Consider the following 26,631-nt stretch of genomic DNA (forward strand, 5'->3'; position numbering starts at 1 on the left):
CGAACCAGGCGGGATTCCACCGGGTATTTGCCTGCGGAGGCGGGACTTCGGACTTGATGGGCGTTGGGGGTGGCCTTCCTGCGGGCAGGCTCTGTGTGTCGCAACACTGGCGGGGCGGGCCAAATCGGCCAGAGCTCTGCCCCCAGAGGACGCGGCTAAGCCCGGGGGCGTGTCCTGGGCTGGCCCCACCCGCGCCCCGCCCCGCCCCGCCCGGTCGCGGAGCTGCGGCCAGCTTTGGGAGGGCCGGCCCCGGGATGTGAGTGCCGTGGGGCGAGGGCGGGGGTGGGTTCCCAGGGGTCCCGGTGGGCGGGCGCGCTAGGGCGAGGGCGGGGACGGCCGGGCGGGCGCGCCAGGTAAGGGCCCAGATTTGCGGGTGAGGGGTGAGAGACGCTCGGGACGGGTGTTTCCAGGCCCTCCCGGCGCGCCAGGCCAGCCCCGCGCCCCTGCTCGGTGGCCCGAGGGACGCGCGCCGGCCGCGGGCCCGGGCCCGGACCCGGAGCGGTCGGGCGATGTGCGCGGGTCTGACGTCTGCGCTGCCCAGCCCCCTGGCTACGCGGACGCCCCCACGGAGGCAGCCACTGGGGCGGATTTCTGTCTCTGGGTGACGACTGCCAGGGTGTGATGGGAAGGGTTAGCAGCGCAGCGGGGTCGGGGGATCCCCGCCCCCCGCCCTGGCTCCGGTTGGGTCCCGACTTGCGTTTCTGGGTGCTTACTGTGCTCAGCTCCTCAGTTGCATTCTCTGAGTCCTCACAACAGCCACACATTTTGCAGCCGAAGCCTTGTGCCACACAGCTGTGGGGGCATTTATTACAGTGCAGAGGTGATGCGCGGAGGCCTTGCAGCCAGACACACCTGAGTGCACGCCTGCTTCTCCACAGACCTGCACTGTGACCTTGGGCACACCTGGTCTGCTCTCTGAGCCTCTGGTGCGATTGTGGTGCCTACCCCCAGGGCTACTGTGAGGACTGGATTGGAATTGGGTTCGGGAAAAGGCAGCCAGTTTAAGCAGCTGTTGTTGAGCGGCCCTTGTCTGGGGCTGAGGGGCTAGTGGTGCTGGGCAATGGCTGGTGGGTCAGTCCAGGCGGGCTCGGGAGGGAGCTGCTTTCTGCCGAGGCTGCCCCAGCTGTGCGTCTGTCTTTTTCCACACGGTAGGCTACACACAACCCAGCTGTACCAGCATGTGCCAGAGACACGCTGGCCAATCGTGTACTCGCCGCGCTACAACATCACCTTCATGGGCCTGGAGAAGCTGCATCCCTTTGATGCCGGAAAATGGGGCAAAGTGATCAATTTCCTAAAAGGTATGGAAGGTCCCCCTTGGACTCTCATCTGCTTCCTCCAACCCACCTGTCCTCTCCGTCCTCATCCTCAACATAAGCCTCAGGCTCTCTCCCATCTTCAGTTTCAGCCCTCGGACGGCCTTCCACCCATGCTTCCGCCCAAAATGATTTTTCCAACACAGACTCCTAAGCACGATATGATGTCCCTGACTCAGACTCTCCCTGGCTCCCCATCCTGTGGACCTAAGTCCTGCCTCTGCCCAAGAGGCCTAGTGGAAAGGTAGCTGATTACTGATGGGCACAGGGAAGGTGAAGCTTGGAGGAGTCCATTTCCTAAGGTTCAGAGAGTCAGGAGGTAGAGCACCTCCACCGCACCTCCCTTGATTACAGATGGGGGAAATTGTGTCCTAGAATGATTAGGAAACATGCGCACCCAATTCCAGTCCAGTCCTCACAGCAGCCCTGGGGGTAGGCACCACAATCGCACCAGAGGCTCAGGAGCTCACTGTAACCTCCGCCTCTCAGGTTCAAACAATTTTTCTGCCTCAGCCTCCCAAGTAGCTGGAATTACAGGCGTGAGCCACCACACCCGGCCCTGATTTCATAATGTGGCACTCATTATAAGATTGTAAAAGCCCACCTGTAGACCGAACTGGGCACACTGGCTGCCTGCTTGTGACCTCTTTCCAGGGAAGGACACAGCTCCCATTAGTGGCTGAAGTAACACAGTTACTAAGAGGCGGAGTTGGGTTTGGAACTCAGAGCTCCAGGCGCCCTACCTTTAGGGCTCATCCCCTTGAGCAAAATGATGCTTCGAAGAGCACATCGTTTTAACTGTGGTTTGTAATCAAGGGGCCTGATTCAGGTGGGAAATTCACTTAAACTTGTTTTAAAAGGAAACATTATGTCATCAAAATGGGAAAAGGCAGTTTCACTTGCCATAAATAGGTCATGGTAAAAAAGTAAATGCAATGAAAACAACAGTATAATTCAATCCAGCCTGGTTACTATTGCCTGCAGGCTGTGAGACTGATTGGTGGTTTGAATGGAAGATGAGCAAAGCACAGGCAGGTGTTGCGAGGCCATGCCACACTGAGCCTCCTGTGATATCATCAGAAGGTGGAGGGAGGCCGGGCGCAGTGGCTCATGCCTGTAATCCCAGCACTCTGGGAGGCCAAGGCTAGGGGATCACTTGAGGCCGGGAGTTTGAGACCAGCTTGGGCAACATAGCAAGAGCCTGTCTCTACAAAATAAAAATAAAAAACTTAGCTGGGGGTGGTGGTATGCACCTATAGTCCTAGCTACTTGAAATGCTGAGGCAGGAGGATCACTTGAGCCCAGAAGTTCGAGGGTGCAGTGAGCTATGGTTGTGCCACTGCACTCTAGCCTGGGCTACAGAGCAAGACCTTGTCTTGCATTTATTTATTTGTTTATTTATTTATTGAGACAGGGTCTCACTCCCATCACCCAGGCTAGAGTGCAGTGGCGGAATCAAGGCTCATTGCCGCCTCAACCTCCCTGGCTTAAGTGATCCTCCCACCTCATTTTTTTGATATTTTGTAGAGATGCGGTCTCGCTATGTTGTCTAGGCTGGTCTTGAACTCCTGGGCTCAAGCAATCCACCTGCCTCAACCTCCCAAAGTGCTGGGATTACAGGCGTGAACCACCACACCTGGCCAAGACCCTGTCTCTTTAAATGAATTAAAAAAAAAAAAAAAAGGGTGGAGGGAAGGTGGAGGGGGAATTCCTAAGAAGAGTTTTTCTCACTCTGAGGGTCAACATCCCTGACCCTTGTGCCACCTGCTCCTGAAGGTTGCCTGGCACACCTGAGCTCTCCTTGTGACTATCAGTGGCTTGGGAAACATGGGGATCGCTGTGTGTACGATGTTCATTGCCCCCTGGCCAGAGGGACTGGCCACTGTCCACAATGGCTGGGGAGGCTACCCCTTCTCAGAAGGCCCACAAGCCAGCAGTGCCTACCTACCCCTGGGGCAGGGGCTGCCACAGGCCAAGTGTGCAGCCTGTGGGAGGGTCTGGGGCTGGCCCTGGCCTTGAGGTCAGTGGGGAAGCAGGGTGCTCCCTCTGTGGTTTCAGAAGAGAAGCTTCTGTCTGACAGCATGCTGGTGGAGGCGCGGGAGGCCTCGGAGGAGGACCTGCTGGTGGTGCACACGAGGCGCTATCTTAATGAGCTGAAGGTACAGGATGTCGGGCCTGGGGGGCTGCGGGCCTGGGGCAGGGGGCTGCTGGCCAGGAGTGGCCAGAGGCAGGAGGTGCTCAGCCTGGGGAAGCAAAGTCTCACAGGGCACCCATTCATGTCCCTAGTGTTGGAGGAACATGGGAGTCTGTGGTACCCAAGAGAAGGAGAGAGGTCATAAAAAGGCAGACCTCAGTTTGGGCCAGGCCACTCTGAGAGTGGTGTCCTCCCCTTCTCCAGGGCGTATGAAAGCCTTCATAGAATTTTAGGCTTCTACATTATGACTTTCAAGCTGTGTTCTGTCGACAGGCCTCAGAGACCCCAGCCCCTGTCCTCCAACCATACATAGCTCTTTCACTTTGGTCTATTTTGTTTGTTTGTTTGTTCATTTTTTTGTTGGTTTTTGTTTTTGAAATGGAGTCTCACTCTGTCACCCAGGCTGGAGTGCAGTGATGTGATCTCGGCTCATTGCAACCTCCGCCTTCCGGGTTCAAGCAATTATCCTGTCTCACCCTCCTGAGTGAGTAGCTAGGATTACAGGCGCGTGCCACCATGCCTGGCTAATTTTTTTTGTATTTTAGTAGAGATGTGGTTTCGCCGTGTTGGCCAAGCTGGTCTCGAACTCCTGAACTCAGGTCATCTGCCCACCTCGGCCTCCCAAAGTGCTGGGATTACAGGCGTGAGCCACCGCACCCACCCTATTTTTTTATATTGGGCTGAAGTTTAAGACTCTGGTCTAAGTACTTCTGCTGAAGTTTTGTTGAAAATTGTTGGTCTAAAAACTAATTTGAAACCCTCAGGGCTCAGCAGAGAAGAGAAACAAGTGGGAGGGCCGGTGGTAGAGTCTGGGGTGAACTCCTGCCCCTTCCCAAGGGGCTGCTACTCAGCTCCACTGTGGGCCCGGCATGGCCAGAGCACCTGGTCTTCAAAGAGAAGCCAGGAATCCAGATTATTAAGTGACATTTCCTGATTTTTTTTTTTTTTGAGACTTAGTCTCGCTCTTGTTGAGCAGGCTGGAGTGCAGTGGCACGATCTCAGCTCACTGTAACCTCCGCCTCCCGGGTTCAAACAATTTTTCTGCCTCAGCCTCCCAAGTAGCTGAAATTATAGGCGTGAGCCACCACACCCGGCCCTGATTTCTTAATGTGGCACTCATTATAAGATTGTAAAAGCCCACCTGTAGACCAAACTGGGCACACTGGCTGCCTGCTTGTGACCTCTTTCCAGAGAAGGACACAGCTCCTATTAGTGGCTGAAGTTCTGAGGGCTGAGGCATTCAGTTCAGTGCTGTTTGTGGGAACAGAGGGGAGGTTGGGGCAGGGGCTTGCATTGGAATCTGGTACTGCTAGCCTGCCTTGGTGGGGGTGGGGTCAGGGATGCCTCAGGTTATCTGCCCCAAGAGTGTGGGAGCCCCGACCCCCAGGCTCCCTGGCTGAGCTCACCTTAGACTCAGAGCCACAGTGGATGCCTGAGGCCAGCAGGCCCCTCTGCTCCACAGGTGGAAAAGCCTAGGTCCAGAAAGAGGCTGTGCTCAAGGTCACCTGGGAAGTTGGCCGGGCCTTGGGGAGACCCCTGGCAGGTCATCCAGTCCAGTCTTCTAGGTTCCCAGTCAGGGCTGCTGCCTCCCTGCTCCCCAACCCCAGCCTGAGGTGTGAGAATTCTAGATAGGGCCACAACAGTGTGAGCACATGAAAGATTACCAGGAAGAGGTTGAAACCTGGCGCCTGGGAGAGAGAGGGGTGTGAGGCCTAGGCAGGAAGCCCAGTGCTTGGCTGCTCTGGTTTCCTGGGGCCCAGGCATGCATGGTCACAGTCCACAGCCTAGGGCTGGGCCAGGAGGACATGCCTGCCAGAGTCCCAAGGGTGAGGGGAAGGAAGGGACAGGAGGCGCTCAGCTGGGGCAGGGAGAAACCAAAATAGAATGGTGTGAGTGAACCAGGCTGGGGGTGGGGGGCCTAGGTTCCAGGGCCCCACCCATTTGAGGGGCCTTCAGGGGAACTGTGTTGGGCAGGCTGCATGCCTAGCCTTGGTCCCCCAAAAGCCTGAAAGCAGCTTACTATGTGATATATAATAATACAAAATAGCTGGGTGTAGTGGCATGCACTTGTAGTCCTAGCTACTTGGGAGCCTGAGGCAGGAGACCTTGAGCCCAGGAGTTTGAAGCTGTAGTGAGCTATGATTGCACCACTGCACTCCAGCTGGTATGACAGAGTGAGACTGTCTCTTAAAAAAAATAATAAAAGTATTAACAGGTAGAGTCCCAAGTAGAAAACTGAGGTCGAGGGTAGGAGGAGAATTCAGGTATGTCCACTGAAAAAGTTAACCAAGATGGTGATCCAGCTGCATATTTGGCTTGGAGCTCCCTGGCAGTCAGAACAAAAGGAGAAACATGATGGTTTCTACGGCACCTATTAAGATGAAGAAGTAGGCCGGGTGCGGTGACTCATGCCTGTAATCCCAGCACTTTGGGAGAACGAGGCGGGCGGATCACCTGAGGTCGGGAGTTTGAGATCAGCCTGGCCAACATGGAGAAACCCTGTCTCTACTAAAATACAAAATTAGCCAGGCATGGTAGTGCATGCCTGTAATCCCAGCTACTTGGGAGGCTGAGGCAGGAAAATCACTTGAACCTGGGAGGTAGAGGTTGCAGTGAGCCGAGATTGCGCCATTGCACTCCAGCTTGGGCAACAAGAGTGAAACTCCATCTCAAAAAAAAAAAAAAAAAAAAAAAGATGAAGAAGTAGTCAGTCATTCAACGCATCTGTATTGAATGCCAACTGTGTGCCGAGTACAGAGAGAATAAGACAGCAGGGCTCTCTGCCACCATGGATTTGCATTTGAGTTGTGGAAGATTAAAATTAAGGAAGCAACCACCCAAGAGCATTTTAGAGAGCACGAAGGGCTATGAAGAAAGTGAAAAATAGAGGGTAATTGGATGGTCAGGGAGGGCCTCACAGAGGAGGTGATGTTTGAGTTGAGACTAAACAAAGGAGCAGGTGATACTCATGTAGAGTTTTTTTGTTTTTGTTTTTGTTTTTTTTTTGAGAAGGAATCTCGCTTTGTTGCCCAGGCTCGAGTACAGTGGTGCGATCTCAGCTCACAGCAACCTCTGCCTCTTGGTTCAAGTGATTCTCCTGCCTCAACCTCCCAAGTAGCTAGGATTACAGGCACCCGCCACCACGCCCAGCTAATTTTTGTATTTTTAGTAGAGACGGAGTTTTCACCATGTTGGCCAGGCTGGTCTTGAACTCCTGACCTCAAGCAATCCATCTGCCTCGGCCTCCCAAAGTGCTGGGATTACAGGCGTGAGCCACTGCTCCTGGCCCTCATGTATAGCTTTGAAGGAAGAATGTTTCAGAATCCCAGGCCTGGAGGGTGGAGGGGACTTGATCTTCCAAAGGGGAGAAGAATGCTTGGGAGGCCAGATGGAAGGGAATAAAACATTGTGGCTCGTACACGGTGCAGTTAGGGAGGCCAGAGCCCCAGGCCACACAAGGTCTTGCAGGCCGTGGGAGGAGTGTATATTTTGTTCCAGGGACCTTGGACAGTCACGAGAGGGTTTTCAGCAGGAGGGTGATATGGTGTGACATGCCCTTGCTGCCCAGGTGGGACCCAAGTCCATTTCAGACATCATCTGGCACCTAAGGCTGCAGCTCAGGAACATCTCCCACCTCCCTGCAGATGTCTGCAATGTTTCTTTTCTCCTTCCTCTGCTGTGGGCGCCCAGAGAGTGCCCTAGAGAGTCCTTCAGGTTTCTCAGGCTGCTTTTCCCTGGTCATTCTGTGTGTGCTGTGTAACATCCACCATCTCCCCTGCCTCATCCCATTCTACCCCCAACCCCTGCCTGGGGCTCATGCCTGACTCTGCACTGGTGTGGCCTTTGATACTTAATAAACAGGGCACTGAAGGAGAAGCAGGAGCTGGACATTTGCAAGATGTCAATTCAGGGAAACCCATGTTTATCACGCTCCTGCTGTGTGCAAGGTCCAGGGTTGGCCCCTCTGAGGGTAGCTGTTGAGCTCCCCAGCGCCCCAGCACTGGGCTCTTGCCTTTGGTTGATTCTCGGGTGACAGTTTGCCATGGAGTGTGGGTTAGTGCTGGGCAGCATCTGACATCCTGCCCCTGTGCACTCTGCACTGGACAGTGCTCAGGACACGTGGATCCAGCAAGTGCTCAGAGGGCACCACTCTGTGATCTAGGTGCTGCAGGGATGGGATGGAGCAACAGACCACATCCCTTTCCTGCTGGAGGTGGCATTTAGGTGGGAGAGTCAGACAATAAACGTAATAATTAAGTAATGAGATAATATGTTAGATGGTGCTGGGTGTCGTGAAGAAAGGAAGGGACAGCAGGAAAGGGGGTGGGGAGAGCTGGTGAGAGGATGGCAGTTTTAAATCAGGAGTCAGGAAAGAGCTTACTACCTGTGATCACAGGTGACATGTGGGAAGGGAGTGAGGGAGTGGGTGATGTGGTCATCTGGGGAAGGGCATTCCAAGCAGAAGAAACAGCAAGTGCAAAGATCCCAGGGCAGAACTATCTGTCATGAGTTCCAGTACAGTGTGGAGAGAAGGAGACACAGACCATAGCTCCATGGAGCACCTGGAGGGACCCTGGAGAGTCTCTAGGGGAGTGAGCTCCTCTTGGTCTCCAACTTTCTCTTCTCTTCCCTGAGGGGCTCCTCTCTCCTTTAAAAAATTTTTTAATTGTGGTAAAATTTACTAACAAAATTAGCTATTAACCGCTTTAAACTGTACAGTTCAGTGGCCTTTAGTTCATTCACAAAGTGCTGCAACCATCATCTCTAGTTCCAAACATTTTCATCACTCCAAAAGGAAACCCTGTGTCCTTTAAACACTTGCTCCCCATTTATCCCCCCAAGTCCCCTTGGGAATCACTCACCTGCATTCTGTCTCTATGGATTTGCCTATCCTGGATATTTCATATAAATGGAATCATACGATATGTGACCTTTTGTGTCTGGCTTATCTCACTAAGCACAGCGTTTTCAACATTCATCTGTGTTGTGTTATAGCATGTATCAGTACTTCATTCCTTTTCACAGCGGAATGATATTCCATTGTAAAACACTACATTTTTTTTATCCATTCATTAGTTTATAGGCCTTTTGGCTATTGTGAGTAGTGTTGCTGTGGACATGTGCATACGAGTATTTATTAGAATACCTGTTTTCAGTTATTTGGGGTATACACCTAGGAGTAGAATTACTGGGTCACATGGTAATTCTGTTTAATTTTCTGAAGAACCATCAAGGTGATCTCCACAGGGGCTGCACCATTTCCACCAGTAATGTACCAGGGTCCCAATTTCTCTACATCCTTTTCAATGCTTGTTATTTTCTAGTGTGTTTTTTTTTTTTTTCCCCCCAGTGTGGCCATCTTACTGGATGTGAAGTGGTATCTCATGGTTTTAATTTGCATTTCCCTAATGGCTAATTAACACCGAGGATCTTTTCATGTGCTGATTGGCTGTTTGTGTATCTCATTTGGAGAAATGTTTATTCAAGTCCTTTGCCCATTTTTAAAATTGGCTTGTCTTTTTGTTGAGTTGTAGGGTTCTTTATATATTCTGGATATTATATAATTTGTAAATAACTCCTCCCATTCTGTGGGTTGTCTTTTTTTTGATAGTGTCGTTTGATGCACAAAAATTTCAGTTTTGCTGAAGTCCAATTTATCTTTTTTTCCTTTTCTTTAGGTGTCATATCTAAGAATCCATTGCCAAACCCAAGGTCATGAAGGTTTACCACATGTGTTTTCTTCTAAGAGTTTTATAGTTTTCACTTATATTTAGGCCTTGATAAATTTTGAGTTAATTTTTGTATATGTGTGAGGCAAGTCCAACTTCATTGTTTTGTACTCAGATATCCAGTTCTCCCAGCACCATTTGCTAGGCTGTTTTTCCCCTGTTGAATGGTCTTGGTACCTTTGTAGAAAATCAACTGGCCATAGATGTATGGATTTATTTCTAGACTCTCAATTCTATTCATTTTTTTGGTTTGTTTGCTTAAGAAAGGGTTGCATTCTTTCGACAGCCCAGGCTGGAGTACAGTGGCTCCATCTCGGCTCACTGCAACCTCCGTCTCCTGGGTTCAAGCGATTCTCCCATCTCAGCCTCCCGGGTAGCTGGGACTACAGGCGTGTGCCACCATGCCTGGCTAATTTTTATGTTTCTTGGTAGAGATGGGGTTTCACCATGTTGGCTAGGCTGGTCCCGAATTCGTGACCCCAAGTGATTTGCTCACCTCAGCCTCTCAAAGTACTGGGATTACAGGCATGTGTGAGCCACTGCGCCCAGCCAATTCTATTCATTTGATCTATATGTCTGTTCTTATGTCAATACCACACTATTTTGGTATTGTTACTGTGGCTTACTGTGGTTATTTGGCTTTGGAGCAAATTTTAAAATTCCGAATTGTGAGGCCTCCAACTTTGTTCTTTTTTTTTTTGAGACACAGTCTCGCATTGTCGCCTATGCTGGAGTGCAATGGCGCAATCTCGACTCACTGCAACCTCCACCTTCCGGTTTCAGGTGATTCTCCTGCCTCAGCCTCCCGAGTAGCTGGGATTACAGGCGCCCGGCACCATGCCCAGCTAATTTTTCTATTTTTAGTAGAGATGAGGTCTCACCATGTTGGTCAGGTTGGTCTCAAACTCCTGACCTCATGATCTGCCCGCCTCTGCCTCCCAAAGTGCTGGGATTACAGGCATGAGCCACTGTGCCCAGCCAACTTTGTTCTTTTTCAAGATTGTTTTGGCTGTTTGAGGTCCCTTGAGATTCCATGTGAATTATAGCATCAACTTCCATTTTTTGCAAAAAAGGCCATTGGGATTTTGACAGGAATTGCATTGAGTAAATTGCTTTGGGGAGTTTTGCCATCTTAACAATATTCAGTCTTTCAATCCATGAACATGGGATGTCTTTCCATTTATTTATGTCTTTAATTTCTTTCAGCAATGTTTTGTAGCTTTCAATGGACAAATCTTGCACCTCTTGGTTAAATCTATTCCCATGCATTTTATTCTTTTTGATGTTATTATAAATGAAATTGTTTGAATTTCCTTTTAAGATTGTTCATTGCTGGTATATACAATAATCAGTTGTATAGAAATACAACTGATTTTTTTGTGTTGATCTTGTATCCTACAACTTTGCTGAATTTGTTTCTTAGCATTTTTTTGTTTTTGTTTTTTTTTTTTTTTTTAGACGGAGTCTCTCTCTGTCACCAGGCTGGAGTGCAGTGGCATGATCTCGGCTCACTGCAACCTCCGCCTCCCAGGTTCAAGCGATTCTTCTGCCTCAGCCTCCCAAGTAGCTGGGACTGCAGGTGCATGCCACCATGCCCAGCTAATTTTTGTATTTTTAGTGGAGATGGGGTTTCACCATATTGGCCAGGGTGGTCTCGATCTCTTGACCTCATGATCCACCCACCTCGGCCTCCCAAAGTGCTGGTATTACAGGCATGAGCCACTGTGCCTGGCCTGTTTCTTAGCTTTAATAGTTGTGTGTGTGTGTGTATTCTTTAGGATCCTCTATATATAACATCATACTGTCTGTGAAGAGAGGTAGCTTCCTTTCCAATTTGGATGGCTTTTATTTATTTTTCTTGCCTAATTCCTCTGATTGGAACTTCCAGTACTATGTTAAATAGCAGTAGTGGAGCAGGCATCTTTGTCTTGTTCCTGATCTTAGACAGAGGGCTTTCGATCTTTTACCGTTGAGTATAATGTCAGCTGTGGGGTTAAATTTTTTAACGCCTTTTATCATGTTGAGGGAGTTCCCTTCTGTTCCTAGTTTGTTGAGTGATTTTATCACAAAAGGCTATTGAATTTTGTCAAAGGCTTTTTGTGCATCAACTGAGAGATCGTGTTTTCCCCTTCTCTGCTTTTGCTCCCCTTCTACTGGTAGAAAGGACCCACCTAAAGCAAGCAGTGGGGGCCCTAGAGGGGTTACAGCCTAGCTCTTCCCTGAGAGCAGTTCTTGGTTTGAACCTGAGGGCAGCGGGTCTGCCTGAGGAAACCAGGTGTCTGGAAGGTGAAGGCTTGTGGAGCTGAGTGGATGGGGCAGTAGGTCCCAGAGATATGGCCAGCCCCAGTCATGTCCTGCTCTCTGTGGAGTCCCACAGAGGCTGACGAGATATGGGGGCCCTGATAGTTGGCTACATGCAGGCCATGCCCTTTGGCAGGTGGTGGCGTCAGTCTGGGGCAGACCTCCCATGCTCACATAGTGTGCTCATTCACCCAGCACTGCCTTAGGTTGGGTTCCCTAGAATGGTGGTTCTTAAACCCGAGCAAGTATCTGAAACACCTGGAGGGCTTGTTCCAGCAGATGGCTGGGCCCCTCCCAGAGTTTCTGATCCACGTTGTCTTGGGTAGAGACTGGGAATCTGCATTTCTAATACATTCTCAAGTGCTGTGGATGCTGCTGGTCTGAGAACCACATCCCTAGAAGCAGAGTCTGAGATGGTGCAGGCGATTTCAGATGAAACCTGCAAGAGGCACAGGCAGTGGGGAGCGGGCAGAGTGAGCAGCTGAGCACAGATGTGGGTTTGGAAGTGTGGCCTCAGCCTGATTCCATGGAGATCTCTGGGGCGTGAATGTCACCACAGGGTTGCCCTGCCCAGAAGCATGTGGCCTGGCTGTTACAGGCCCTTGTCAGTCATGGCTCTCCTGGGATGATGCAGGTGAGGTGGCTTCTGTCAGGAGAAGGGCTCTGGTGCACCAGCCAGAAAAGGGGATCAACGGCATGCATGGCCAGCACCTACTGTGTGCCAGGCATGGCCTCAGCACTGTCTGCACAGCAGTGAGCAGACACGTGCTGTCCTCCTGGAGCTGGCATCCTTTTGAGGGAGATAGATGCTAATCGGGACAGTCTGTAGCCTCAGGGAGAGAAGTGCTATCTGGGAAGATGAAGCCAAGGTGTGGGCTCCAGGGGGCCCCAGGTGGGAGTATTTTATTTTATTTTTTTGAGACAGAGTTTCACTCTGTCACCCAGGCTGGAGTGCAGTGGTGCGATCTTGGCTCACTGCAACCTCCACCCCTTGAGTTGAAGAGATTCTCCTCCCTCGCCTCCTGAGTAGCTGGGATTACAGGCACCTGCCACCATGCCCGGCTAATTTTTGTGTTTTTAATGGACACCAGATTTCACCATGTTGGCCAGGCTGGTCGCGAACTCTGGACCTCAAGTAATCCGCCCACCTCGGCCTCCCAAAGTTCTGGGATTACAGCCGTAAGCCACCCAGCCTGGCTGGGTGTGGGGATTTTAGATTAGATGGCGAGGACAGGCCTCTCTGACTGGTCCCACCTCTAAGTCCTCATCCAAAGCCTTGTTTTATAGATGAGACAGAGGCACAGAGAAGTGAATTCTAAATTCACATAGCCAGTGGCAGAACCCAGACTTGGACCAGTTTGGGGAACTTTTGAGCCTGTCCACCCCAGTCCTAGCCTCGCCCACAGTGCCCTTGCCCAGGGCGAGACTATCAGGGAGCCTGACCTGCTGGATCTGGGCAGTCCCACCGTGGTGTGCTGCATGTCCCAGAGAAGGTATCTGTCAGCAGTGCAGCACCCCCCACCTGCCCCACCCACAGCTCCCTCGGGGGCTATCCCTGGAAGTGTTGGTCAGAAAGTGAATCTCCAGATGTCACCTGGTGGTGCCCTGAGCTCCTCCTACCTGCCACCTCCTCTGACCACATAGAGCCTGCTCTAGCCCAGGCCCTCTTCCCTCTCCTCCCCTCACCCAGGGACCCGCCACTAGTCCGCCCCACCCACTCTGTTTATTTCTCACCTTGGCCACTGATGGGTGGTTTCTCCTAGAGCGGTGCTGCCCTGTGGAACCTTCTGCAATGATGGAAATGCTCAGACCTGCTCTGTGCAGTCCAGTCGCCACTGGCCGCATGTGGCTCTTGAAATATGGAGAATGTAACTGAGGAACCAAACTTGAATTTTTAAAATTTTGATGAATTTACAATCATTCATAAGTAGCCACCTGTGGCTGGCAGCCACTGGATTGGCTGGTGCTGGTCTAGGGTGTTGGCAACCGCATCACTGCCTTGTGCAGAAACCACTGCCGCACCAGGAGAAGGCCCAAGTGCCAGCCTCCTCTTCGTTGCCCGAAGCCTGCTGCTCCGCTGAGGGGCTCGTCTCGCCAACGTTGGCACAGCAAACACACATACTTTCTCCTGTGGGGGCTGGTCCTGCTGGCCGAGTCCCGTGCATGCTCCTGGGTGGCTGCACCTGGCCCCTGGACCAGGTCAGGTCCAATCTGTGGAGGATACCAAGGAACTTCTTTGAGGTTCCCAAGTGTGTCCCATGCCACTGCAGTTTTGCAGAAGGTTAGTGTGTGTGACTTAAAAAGCAAAGAGGGCAGGCAGATCTTCTGACATCTGTGGGGAGCAAAGTTAGAATGGAATATTTGCTGCAGAACTTCTCAGAGCCTTTAGCATGCTAGGGTGTGCTGCGAATCTCCAGGAGGCAGGCGGCATAAGCCGTGCTTCCCAAACGACTTGCCGGTGGAAGCCTCCTCGAGGAGTGCTGTGCGAGACCCGTGGCTGTGGAGCACACAAGAGAATGCCTTTCTCGTGGTTTGTGTCCATGCTGGGCTCTTGGCTGCCATTGTCTTCCAGTCTGTGTCCCCTGCTGGCTTCCCAGGGAGGGAGGGAGGCTGTGACTCCATGTGCTCCTTCAGCGGCTCATTTGTTTGCTCATTCGTTCACGGAAAACCATGGTTCCATGCCAGCCACACGCGGGGCCTGTGCCGGGCAGTGGGATGAGTGTGGTGAACAAGAGGAGCTGATGACCTCAGGCAGGGACCTTCCTTTCTCTGGGTCTGTCCTGCAACATACACACACACACATACACACACACACACACACACACGGACATACCTGTGCACACATGTATACACAAGACACATACACACACATACATACCCTCATGGGTGTGTCCTGCAGCTGTCTGGCTGTGCTGGTCCCAGCTCTTACACTCCCACCCCTTCCCAGGCCCTGTGATGCCTCCATGTTACTGCCAGAGGGCCTGGGCTTGTGGAAGTGGTGCCCCATGGGCACCTCTCCTTCCCGACCATGAGTGGGACCCTGCTCACTGGCTTCTCTACCAGAGTGAGGGAGTGATGCCAGCTTCCCCCGCCTTCAGCCGCCCTTGCCGGCCTGGGCTGGTGGCCATGGGCATTCCCCAGCAGTGTGGGCAGGCTGGGTGCCTGGCACCCCCAGGACTATGACAGAAGCCTCCCCTGGTGGCCAGGGCCTAAGCCATGAGGCCCCTCCTGGGGCCTGACTTAGGGTGTGTCCTGCCTTTTGTCCGGCCCCGAGTGGCCTGGCTACAGCACCTCCTGGCTCTCTGAGGTTCGTCACCCCTCTGCCATCACACCCATCCCTGGCCACCCTCTCCCTGCCTGCTGCTTGCTGTCTGTCATTGAACACGCTCGTGTTTCTCCCATCCTAAAACTCCTCCTCCTGGTTGGTGAACGCAATGGCCACACTTCCCACTTTCCTCTCATGGAATGTCTCTGCAGCTTGGTGCCTCCCTCCACCTGCTTCTTCCAGCCACCCTCTCTCCACCTGGCCTCCTGAGCACTGCACCTTAGGTCTTTCCACACCTCACCCTGTCCCAGGGAAGCCCTTGATCGTCCCCAGGGGTTCTCTCTCTGGGCCTTGCCCTTCAGCATGGGAAGCCTACAGTTCCAACCCAGCCCTTCACCTCCCACTCTCCCACCCCTGTTCTGAGCTCCAGCCTCACTTAAACCTCAGCTGTCTCACCTGCCTGCCCCAGGGGCTGACTTGGCCCATAGAGAGCAGAACCTAGTGCCGTCTCTGTACCCTGCTTCAGGTTCACCTCCAAGTGCCATTACCCTCACAGGCCCCAGATCCGACACCTGGGCCCTCTACCCCTTGTCCCTGCATGCTGCCTGCTAATACCTGCTCCTCTTACCACCCCAGACCCTTCTTATCTCACGCTTCCTCCCTAGGGCTGCTACTTCTCTATTCCTGTTTGCCTAATTGGTTCTCCTTGCTGCAGCTAGTGCAGCTTGGGACAGCGCCATCTATGGTTCCCTACTGCCCTGACGACAATGTGTGAGCCTGTGCTAGCAGACCAGGCCCTGTGTGATAAGCTCAGCCTGCCCTGTTCCAGCTGCACCCACCTTCTCTGGATCGTGGACTCACTTCTCTGCCCACAGATACCTTTTTCCCTTGACCTCTGCATCTGGATTTCACTCTTCACCTCCTGCAAATGCCACCACCCCCAGAAAGCCTCTCTAATAACCCCCACCCAGTTCTCCTCTTCATCACCACACTCATCACACTGCACATAAGTGTCTGCAAGTGTCCTGGCATGAGAATGGGCCCTCCAGTGCCCACCTGGGGCACCTAGCAGGCACTTAGTAAATATTTACAAAATGAGTGGCTCTGCCTCGCGTGGGTGGGGAGCAGGGATGCGTTTTCAGCCAGGAGATGGCTTGGGGTTTGGGTGCAGCTGGGCAGCCAGTGCCATGGACGTTTACCTGGTGGACTTGGAGGTCACAGGGCACACTCTGTCCTGATCTTAGTGCAGATACCTTTCAGGTACCCTAGACCCCCCAGCCTCAGCAGCTGGAGATGAGGGCAGTGCATCCCTTTTGCCAGGAAGGTCCGATTCCCAATGGACGAAGAGGCAATGCAGTGCGAGGGAACAAGAGGCCAGGGCTCCCGTCCCAGCTCTGTCAGTGACTCATTGTGTGGCCTTGGGAAGATCCTCGCTGCCTAGGCCTCAGTGTCCCCTTTTGTACAGTGGGTGGTCTAGACTAATTTGTTATTCCAAAGCAGTCCTAGACCTGCACTGCTGACTTGGAGCCCTCTGCACCTCCTGTTCTGGGCACAAGAGGGCAGCCAAGGGCCTCAGAACGCTGAGGAACCCTGGCCAACTAGCTTTAAGAAATGCATTGTGTAAACTGCTCTTTACTGAGCCCAGAGCTTGTCAGGAGCCTGGTAGGGTTGTGGCTCTGGCTCTCATTTCTACCAAAGGAAGTGTGCTTGACCAAGTTCATCCAAGGGCACCTGGAAAGTGTCCTCAAGGCATTTCCCGGGGAACCAATTTCTCACGGGTTGCCTCAGGGTGGGGCAGCGGAGGCCAACAGCCCGTGTCTTTTTCCGCAGTGGTCCTTTGCTGTTGCTACCATCACAGAAATCCCCCCCGTTATCTTCCTCCCCAACTTCCTTGTGCAGAGGAAGGTGCTGAGGCCCCTTCGGACCCAGACAGGAGGAACCATAATGGTAGGTGGGGTGGGGGGGCATGGCTGGGCTGGGGGCCCCCACACCCCAGGGTCCTTCTCACCTCCTTTGCCCTGAAATGCCCTCCTCCCACTTAGTACTTGAACAGAATCCTAAATATTCCTCAAGGCTCGGCAACAATGACCCTTTCTCCAAAAGCCTTTTTTCCCCATCTTGGGACATTAGAATTCTCTTCTCATCGTTCCTTCTCCTATGACCTCCTATTTGTTACCGTAATTGCTAGTATATAATATATCTCTCCACCCACCAAAGCGGGTATACTAGCACTATGGCTCTAATGCACACCCCCTCACCAGTTTTTTCTTTTCTTTTCTTTTTTTTGAGTAGAGTCTCGCTCTGTCGCCCAGGCTGGAGTGCAGTGGTGTGATCTTGGCTCACTGCAACGTCTGCCTCCTAGGTTCAAGCGATTCTCTTGCCTCAGGCTCCTGAGTAGCTGGGACTACAGGTGTTCGCCACCATGCCTGGCTAATTTTTGTATTTTTAGTAGAGACGGGGTTTCACCATGTTGGCCAGGCTGGTCTCGAACTCCTGACCTCAAATGATCCACTCACCTTGGCCTCCCAAAGTACTGGGATTACAGGCTTTGAGCCACCATGCCCAGCCCTAATACACCCAAAATTAAGATGGAGAACTGATCCTCCATGACTTCAGTGATGAATAAGCCTCCACGTCTCCCCCACTGTGGGTGTGGCAACAAAGAATCCCCACAGCAAAATTAGGTTTCACATTGTGTGTGTGGTTTTTTAAAAAAAATGTGCCACAGACTGCCTAGTTATTTGGAGATAGAGGAATGTTTCACATGCAAATGTATGAGGATCTAACCCAGCCCTGGATCACTACCTACTGATCCCCTACAGTTCTGTTATGTTTGTAAATTTGTACTTTTTTCTTTAGCTTAGTAGAATATTACTGCCCATCCCCAAAACTATGATTTCCTGGAAGATTTCAGTATTTAGTCTACTATATTTCTTTTTTTGCTTGTTTGTTTTTTTTTTGAGACAGAGTCTCACTCTGTCCTCCAGGCTGGAGTGCAGTGGTGTGACCTTGGCTCACTGCAACCTCTGCCTCCTGGGTTCAAGTGATTCTCCTGCCTCAGCCTCCCGAGTAGCTGGGATTACAGGCACACGCCACTCTGCCTGGCTAATTTTTGTATTTTTAGTAGAGACGGGGTTTCACCATGTTGGCGAGGCTGGTCTTGAACTCCTGACCTCAAGTGATCCGCCTGCCTCGGCCTCCCAAAGTGCTGGGATTACAGGCGTGAGCCACTGCGCCCGGCCCAGTCTACTGTATTTCTGTGAGCAAAACTTTGCCTATTTTCCCTTTGAAAGCCATATCAAAATTATTGTCAGCTCATATGTGATGGATGACAAGTACTTTTATTTTTTCCAGTTTCCTTGCACAATTGCAAAGGTGCTTATGCACTGTACATCTCATATGCCAGCCAAGCTGGCACTTACTTCCTGGACTGTTGCTTGGGGTAGGGAGTTCCTTCTATACCCCTGCCTTGTAGCTCAGCTCATCGTTCCCCCAGAGCTGGCTAGAAGCAGTGTTTATGGAATGAGTGCATGAATCAGTGAATGAATGACTGGTGGATCGGCTGCCTGCGCCCCCTCACCCTCTGCTTGTCTCCAAAGGCGGGGAAGCTGGCTGTGGAGCGAGGCTGGGCCATCAACGTGGGTGAGTGCTGGGAATGTCCTCGGGAATGTCCAGCCCGGCTTGGTGGAACTGGCCTGAAAGGGGGCTGGGGGAGGGCGGGAGGATCCTGGAGGTGGCAGCTGTGAATTCAGAAGCTCTGGTTTTCCCAAGTCACCCTAGCCTCCTTGTGGAGTGGCCTGGAGGTTGATGTGTAGCCTCCTAGGTACCTGGGAGAGACTGACTAGTGCCTCCATCTGACGTGGGATCCTTGTCTAAGGAGGTCCCCGGGTGGTTCCCCAGTCCCCTCTTTGCGTACTTCCAGTGGCAGGGAGCTTCCTCCCTTCCAGAGAGCCTGTGCCATCCTTGGGCAGCTCAGCATGGTCTGAAGCCTGCCTTGTGTCTTCCCTGAAGGACTCCACCTGTGTCCTGGGGCCCAGGACAGCCCACAGAGGCTTGGTCATATTGGGTTGGGTGGGCACATCCAGGGTCAATACCACCACCTTCTCAAGGGTCCAAAGGGCCCGTGCTCCCCAGCCCCCTTGAATCTCCCACAAGATTGGCTCATGGGAGGGCTGCACGAGAGTCTCCCTTGTCCCTGTCATTGTCCCTCCTGGAGGCACAGCACTTGACAATTTACAAAGCTCTTTTTCACCAGGCTCTTTTTTTCTTTTTTGAGACGTAGTTTCGCTCTTGTTGCCCAGGCTGGAGTGCAATGGCGCGATCTCGGCTCACTGCAACCTCCGCCTCCCAGGTTCAAACAATTCTCCTGCCTCAGCCTCCTGAGTAGCTGAGATTACAGGCATGCACCACCATGCCCGGCTAATTTTGTATTTTTAGTAGAGACAGGGTTTCTCCATGTTGGTCAGGCTGGGTCTTGAACTCCCGACCTCAGGTGATACGCCCGCCTCGGCCTCCCAAAGTGCTAAGATTACAGACATGAGCCACCACGCCCGGCCTTCACCCAGACTCTTATTTGAGCTGGGCATAATTGTCAGGCCTGTCTCACTGATGAGGAAATGGACATGGAAAGATGCGTACTGGATCGTGTAGAGCCCTAAAGCAGGGTCCTCCAGCCTTTGGCTCTGAACTCTGCAAGGGAGAGTCCACCTTGGGCCACTGCACAGTTGAGGGGAGCCCCACTCTGCAGGGGCTGGGTCTCTTCCATCTTGGTATTACCAGGTGCCTAGCATTCGGTCTGGCATAGTAATGATGTTATGGTACTCTGCTGCACAAACCCGGGAGTGATCTGTGCCCTGCGTGTCTACAGCAGGGTTCCGAGGAGGGCCTGGATGGCCCTCCCCATGGCAGGTGTTACTGCCTGGTAGAGGTTAATAGCCTGGATCCTGATCCACCCTGGGTTTGATCCTGGTTCTGCCATTACCCGGCTGTGTGACCCTGGGCAAGTTGCTGACTTCCTCTGTGGGTCAGTCTCCTCATCTGTAAAATGGGGATGGTGATACTAATGCCCCTCCTCGGGCTGGAGGGAGTCTTCAGCAAGCTCAGTTGCTCAGTCAGGTGTTCACTGTGGCTGTCTTCTCATCATTAGGAGCCAACAGTAGCCTCCTGGGGGGTGGGAGAGGCAAGTTCCTGGTATCCATGGGGCCAGCTGCACACTCTCTGACGGAACAGTTGTTGGGCTCAATTTCAGAGGGCCTCTGCAATTCAGGCCATCCCAGGGGCTGCAGGGGAGGGGGTCTCTATGGGCCCTAGGGCTGTGAGGCTGTGTCTCAGGGTTGAGGGGTGATGGATCCCGGGCTCTAGGGCTCTCCTCGTGGCTGTAGGCAGTCACGACCAGGAGAGGGTGCCCTTCCTGACCACCCGCTTTGGCCACTGGCAGAATCCGCGTGGCCCCCATACCACCACTCCTTCCTGGTGTGGGGAGCCACATGGAGCCAGGCCCAGCTTGGTGGGGACAAGGAGCAGCTTTCTGCCTCTGGAATGATGAGCTGTCTGTTGCTTAGGGGTGTGAGTGGCACTGAGGACTTGCTGGGGACACCCTGAAGATGTGGCTGCCTTCTGGCCTGGGGATGGTGACGTGCCCCAGCACTCAGCTTAGTTTGCCAACCCAGAGTCCGAGGCACAGGTTCCTGAGAACTGAGCAGGGAGGATGCTGGGGGAGGTGAAGGGATGGAGGAGCTCCTGGACTGAGCCTGGGAGCCTGGCTCTGAGCAGCACTGCTCTCTGCCCTTCCGCAGGGGGTGGCTTCCACCACTGCTCCAGCGACCGTGGCGGGGGCTTCTGTGCCTATGCGGACATCACGCTCGCCATCAAGGTGTGTCTATGAGCAAGTGGGGTCTTGCCTCCAAGAGCCCTCCTGGAATCCTCCCCATAGCTCCAAATTAACTGTTCTCACCCTGAATTATAGACAAGGGACCTATGCTGGAGCAGGGAGGGGGCTTGTTTGGGTTGCTCAGCCAGGCTGGAACTGAATCCAGATCTGACACTTGCTCCTCTTCCATGTTGCTTAGAAGGGTTGCCTGTGGTGGAAGGGAGTTATTCCAGCCTCCCACAGAGCCAGGGGACTAGAGAGGGTCAGGATCTGCTGTATAGCCACATATTCAGTTGTAGGAAGAAGGGCATGGCTGGCAAAGGGAGTAGGGAGTGGAAAGAATGATGGTGCTGATAGCACCTGGCACTTCTGCATGCTCCAACCTGCGCTGTGCTCCAGGACTTACTCCCTGAATCCTCGCAGACAGACGGGCCCACAGAGGTGAGGGCATGCAAATAGCAGGGGCAGAATTGGCGCTGGCCTCTGGTCTGTGGGGCCCCGCAACTCCCATGCCACTCTGTGCCTGGCCTCGTGCTGGGCATCAGGAACTGACTGACCTGTTCCTATGTGTCCCTGTTCTCATGGGGCACATAGACTGATGGGGGGAGGCAGGCCATTAGGAGAAGGGGGAAGCACAGGAGACCTTCCTGGGGAGGAGGGAATGAAGGCTTCCTGGAAGAGGGTGCATTTAGGACTTGGCCTTGTAGGATGAGGCAGAGGTTGGGGACTGAAGTCCCAGGGCTGTGGGGATTCTCTCCTTAATCCCTACACATTTCCTAGGGAATCTGGGAAAATCCAGGGCCTGAGTGACCCACTTACCTCCTGACCTATGACCCTTCAGGGCACAGGACATGCCCCCTCCTCCAGGGAGCCTTCCGTGACCACCTCCTGCATGCACACATGGAGCCCCACAGCTGGAGCTGCACAGCTCTCCCTGGCAAGTGACATCTTTGCTGGGTGGCCTGATTACCCACAAGCATTAGGCCCCCCTCCCCGCCCCTTGCCAGCCAGCTGGGAGTTGCTGTAGGGCTGGGTCCTCTGGCCACCCCAGGTCCTCATGTCTACCCTCTCCTCCCTGGCAGTTTCTGTTTGAGCGTGTGGAGGGCATCTCCAGGGCTACCATCATTGATCTTGATGCCCATCAGGTGAGTGCCCTGCAGGGGCTGGACTCTTAGGGGACCTGCCACCCCCAGTTCCAGAATCTTCCCGGGGCAGGAGAGTCTCCCACCTCATGTCCCCACGGCTCTCACGGCTTCTGTCTTCTGTCTCTCGGGCTACAAATGCAGGGTCTGTCTTTGTCGCTCTGTCCAGGACAGCGGGTCCTCCTCATTGCTCCCGAGGGTCCTCCCTCCCTCCTCCTGACTGCCCCCACATGAGGCTCTTCCTGAAGCCCACTCTGATGGGACTGCTCTCGTGTGCAGAGCTCTGCTGTGGGTCCCCATTGCTTACGAATAATTTGGGGCACTGGCCCCTGCCCAGAGCTGCTGAGCACTGGCCACCTGCCCCTCAGGCGGATGCCCACACACATGGCTTGGCTCGGGCACCTGGGGTCACCATTTAAGAACTCGGCGCCTAGAGAGTAAAGTGTCAAAGCAGAGGGTTACCTCCTCCTCAGGACCCCTAATGAGGCCAGTGCCTCTGGTCAGACAGGGAGGGGACCCAGTGGGCTCCGGAAGGCACCCCCCTGCACCATTACTGCTGTGGCTTTGTGCTAGTTGGGGCCCTGCCTTGGGTTCTTGCGACCCCAAACTCCTGAGCCAGGTCACATGTGGACAGTCCTTTACAGTTTGCTTTTCACATCCCTGATCCCAACCAGTCCCACCACAGACTTGAGAGGGCGGCAGAGCGGGATTTCTTCCTCTGATAGGGAACCTAAGAGTGCTGGGCTTGCTCAAGCCCATGCTAGAAGGTGTCGGGGCCTGGTTTTAAGGTTGAATCCCAGCTCTGCCCCTTAACAGTCATGAGACCTGCTGCCCCCGAGAGCAGGCCGTGCTGCCCTGGCAAATGGGGAGTTTCCTGAGGGGTGGGTGGGTGGCAGAGCCCCAGCCTTGCCTAGGGCACCTACCCGAGAGCGGCTACTGTGACCTCCCCACAGGGCAATGGGCATGAGCGAGACTTCATGGACGACAAGCGTGTGTACATCATGGATGTCTACAACCGCCACATCTACCCTGGTGACCGCTTTGCCAAGCGTAAGCTGCTGCCCCTACCCTCATCTTGGGTGTGTCCTTGTGGATGAGGCTCTCTCCTGAGTGTCTCCTGTCTGCTAGGCCCTGCAGAAGCCACTGCAGTGGTTCATAGCATCCGTGTGAGGTGATCCTTTCCATTTTACAGATGAGGAAACCGAGACCTGGAGAAGTCACTTGACCCACCCAAGATCACATAACCCTTCCAATAAACATGCATCTGTCTGGCAAAAAACAGGAAAGAATGAAAGAAAAAAAAAGAAAAATAGGATAAATTTGAAAATATGAAATAAATAAATTCACATAGGCTGGGCGCGGTGGCTCACGCCTGTAATCCCAGCACTTTGGGAGGCTGAAGTGGGCGGATCACCTGAGGTCGGGAGTTTGAGACCAGCCTGACCAACATGGAGAAACCCCATCTCTACTAAAAATACAAAATGAGCTGGGTGTGGTGGCGCATGCCTGTAATTCCAGCTACTTGGGAGGCTGAGACAGGAGAATTGCTTGAACCTGGGAGGCGGAGGTTTCGGTGAGCCGAGATCGCGCCGTTGCACTCCAGCTTGGGAAACAAGAGCGAAACTCCATCTCAAAAGAAAGAAAGAAAGAAAGAAATTCATGTATAATCGTTAAAATGAAGATGCATTAAACTCATCAATCCAAAGGCAGAGACTCTCAGATGAGATTTAAAAACAGGGCTGCCACCTTTGCAGGTAGGGGACATTTTTGCACCAGTCGCGATGAGTCTGGTGTGGATAAGTCAGCAGCTAGTATGGCCCAAGAAACCAATTTCTGAACAGAACCTCACATGTGCTGAGCCTGGGCTTAAGGGCAGGGCAGGGTGTCCATGTGTGTAGGCAAGACCCAGAGAAGGCAGTGAAATCTGACATTGCCGACACAGATCTCCACACCCCTAGGGCAGTGTTTCAGCTTCAGTGCCCCTTCTCCTTTGAGTCCCCCTTTTTGCAGCTCTTGGGGTTCTTTTCACCTTAGTTTTGGGTGGAATGAGGCCGAGCAGTGCTGAATCTGACAGACCAGTTTCCAGTCTTGCCTGGTGTCCACAGTCTTGTCCTGAGCCTCAGTTTCCCTTCTCTATAAATTGAGGCCATCCATGTCTCTCTCCCAGAGGCCATCAGGCGGAAGGTGGAGCTGGAGTGGGGCACAGAGGATGATGAGTACCTGGATAAGGTGGAGAGGAACATCAAGAAATCCCTCCAGGAGCACCTGCCCGACGTGGTGGTATACAATGCAGGCACCGACATCCTCGAGGGGGACCGCCTTGGGGGGCTGTCCATCAGCCCAGCGGTATGTCCTGACCCTTGGGGCCGCGGGAGGGTCTGCTCTATGGACTCAGCAGCCTCAGGAAACGTGGGTGGCCTCATGTCAGGGAGGAGATGGGCTGAAGCAACAGCAGTTTGGAGCAGGGCTAGCCCTGCAGCAGGACTTCCTGACACCATGGGGGTCTGGCCTGCCTGAGTCACCCTCCTCTTCCCCTAACAGGGCATCGTGAAGCGGGATGAGCTGGTGTTCCGGATGGTCCGTGGCCGCCGGGTGCCCATCCTTATGGTGACCTCAGGCGGGTACCAGAAGCGCACAGCCCGCATCATTGCTGACTCCATACTTAATCTGTTTGGCCTGGGGCTCATTGGACCTGAGTCACCCAGTGTCTCTGCACAGAACTCAGACACACTGCTGCTTCCCCCTGCAGTGCCCTGACCCTTGCTGCCCTGCCTGTCACGTGGCCCCGCCTATCCGCCCCTTAGTGCTTTTTGTTTTCTAACCTCATGGGGTGGTGGAGGCAGCCTTCAGTGAGCATGGAGGGGCAGGGCCATCCCTGGCTGGGGCCTGGAGCTGGCCCTTCCTCTACTTTTCCCTGCTGGAAGCCAGAAGGGCTTGAGGCCTCTATGGGTGGGGGCAGAAGGCAGAGCCTGTGTCCCAGGGGGACCCATACGAAGTCACTGGCCCTTAGGTCCAGGGAGGCAGGCAGTTAACTGAGAATCGGAGAGGACAGGCTAGGTCCCAGGCACAGCGAGGGCCCTGGGCTTGGGGTGTTCTGGTTTTGAGAACGGCAGACCCAGGTCAGAGTGAGGAAGCTTCCACCTCCATCCTGACTAGGCCTGCATCCTGACTGGGCCTCCCTCCCTCCCCTTGGTCATGGGATTTTCTGCCCTCTTTGCCCCAGAGCTGAAGAGCTATAGGCGCTGGTGTGGATGGCCCGGGAGGTGCTGGAGCTAGGCCTCCAGGTGGGCCTGGTTCCCAGGCAGCAGGTGGGAACCCTGGGCCTGGATGTGAGGGGCGGTCAGGAAGGGGTACAGGTGGGTTCCCTCATCTGGAGTTCCCCCTCAATAAAGCAAGGTCTGGACCTGCCTTCCCAGGCCCTTTTGTGGGGGTGAAGGTGGGGAAGGCCTGCGGCGCCCAGATCACTGCCTTAGCAGTAATCTTGCCTGTTCAGTGCAAGGGGCAGGTTTTGGGGGAGGAATTCTTAGCTCAAGGACAGGCCTCAGCCCTGTCGCCTCCAGGGGGCCGCTGACCCAGGTGGGGAGGGGCAGAAGAAGGGTGGGGGACATGGGCAGGCCAGGCTCACAGGTGGAAATCAGGCATGCAGGGTGGTGCCCAAGCCAGGTCCTGCAGGAACCCAGGCCCAGGGAGGGACCCAGACACTGGTGAGGCGGGGCAGGGGTTCCTGGAGAGAGGGCAGCGAGGATCTCTATCCTGGCCTGGGGATTATGAACATAGGTAGCCGGGGCAGGGCCCTGGGTGGGACTGTGGCCTCCACTGGCCTCACCAAAGTGCCTGGGCCCCAGTCCTTCTCCATGCCCAGGGCCCCCAGGTGGGCCAGACCTCTGGCCTGTTCCTCAGCCCTACTCATGGGGACATTCAGGGACCTCCAGGAAGTGGGTGGGGGAGCATCCACCCCTGCTAGCCAGCAGCTGTGGCCCTGATCGAATCAGGGGCTGGGGAGGGAAAGTGGGTCCATTGAGGTGGCCCTGCTCCATCAGCCCCCTACGGGACTTGTGTTCATTACAGTGAGGGGGTGCTCCCACTATCTCCCGGCCTCCATAATGCTCCCTCTGCTGCAGGGAGAAGGGTTCCAAGATCACAAAATGTCAACAATGCTGGCCTCCTGGACCAGGCCCTGAGGCTCTAACAATGCACTCTGAGATCCCTACCCTTGCCGTTGGTCTCTGTCACTGACTCGAGGCATCTAACATCCGTTCACACCCAACACAGGCCAGCGACTTCTGGGGCTCAGCCACAGACATGGTTTGTCACTGTTGAGCTTCTGTTCCTAGAGAATCCTAGAGGCTTGATTGGCCCAGGCTGCTGTGTGTGCTGGAGGCAAAGAATCCCTACCTCCTAGGGGTGAAAGGAAATGAAAATGGAAAGTTCTTGTAGCGTAAGGCCTGACATGGGTAGCTGCTCAATAAATGCTAGTGTGTTATTCCATCTTCTGAGTCCTGTGGAGTTGGTAATGATTCCCATTTCACAGATGAGGAAACTGAGGCTTGGCAGGGGTGAGAAATTTGCCCCAGGCCACACCTCCCAGCAGATCTCAACAGTGATAGAGCTAGGCTTGAATCCAGCTCTGCCAGATCCCAAAGTAAAAGTTCTCAGCTGCCTCACACTTGGCAGGGGGGGGGGGGGGTGGGGTGGGGGTGGGGTTACTCTGGACAGAGAAGGGTCTAGGATCCCAGGGTGATAAGGTCACTGGGCTGGGGTCTGGGACAGCCTGGGAATGGGTGGGCAGGCACAGCTGGGCTGTGATGGTGGCTC

General features: G+C 53.7%; 1 protein-coding gene across 8 annotated transcripts; it reads left to right on the top strand.

The window, feature by feature from the left end:
- HDAC11 (histone deacetylase 11) lies at nucleotides 1–26,304 on the top strand. Of its 8 annotated transcripts, none has more exons than XM_063703647.1 (11): nucleotides 1–23; nucleotides 1,153–1,301; nucleotides 3,375–3,475; nucleotides 16,636–16,752; nucleotides 18,405–18,447; nucleotides 20,601–20,677; nucleotides 21,516–21,611; nucleotides 21,757–21,819; nucleotides 22,770–22,866; nucleotides 23,984–24,162; nucleotides 24,358–26,304. In XM_063703647.1, exons 2-11 carry the CDS (start codon nucleotides 1,235–1,237, stop codon nucleotides 24,571–24,573), a joined length of 1,056 nt encoding a protein of 351 aa, XP_063559717.1. In that variant the 5' UTR covers nucleotides 1–23; nucleotides 1,153–1,234; the 3' UTR covers nucleotides 24,574–26,304. The 8 variants fall into 8 exon arrangements, with proteins under 8 accessions (XP_063559717.1, XP_004033698.1, XP_055237032.1 ...); XM_055381057.2 differs by lacking the exon at nucleotides 1–23 and adding an exon at nucleotides 151–256; XM_055381058.2 differs by lacking the exon at nucleotides 1–23 and adding an exon at nucleotides 271–353.
- Nucleotides 26,305–26,631: the final 327 nt, after the last annotated feature.

The sequence above is a fragment of the Gorilla gorilla genome, chromosome 2, assembly GCF_029281585.2.
Source record: "Gorilla gorilla gorilla isolate KB3781 chromosome 2, NHGRI_mGorGor1-v2.1_pri, whole genome shotgun sequence".
Lineage (NCBI taxonomy): Eukaryota > Metazoa > Chordata > Mammalia > Primates > Hominidae > Gorilla > Gorilla gorilla.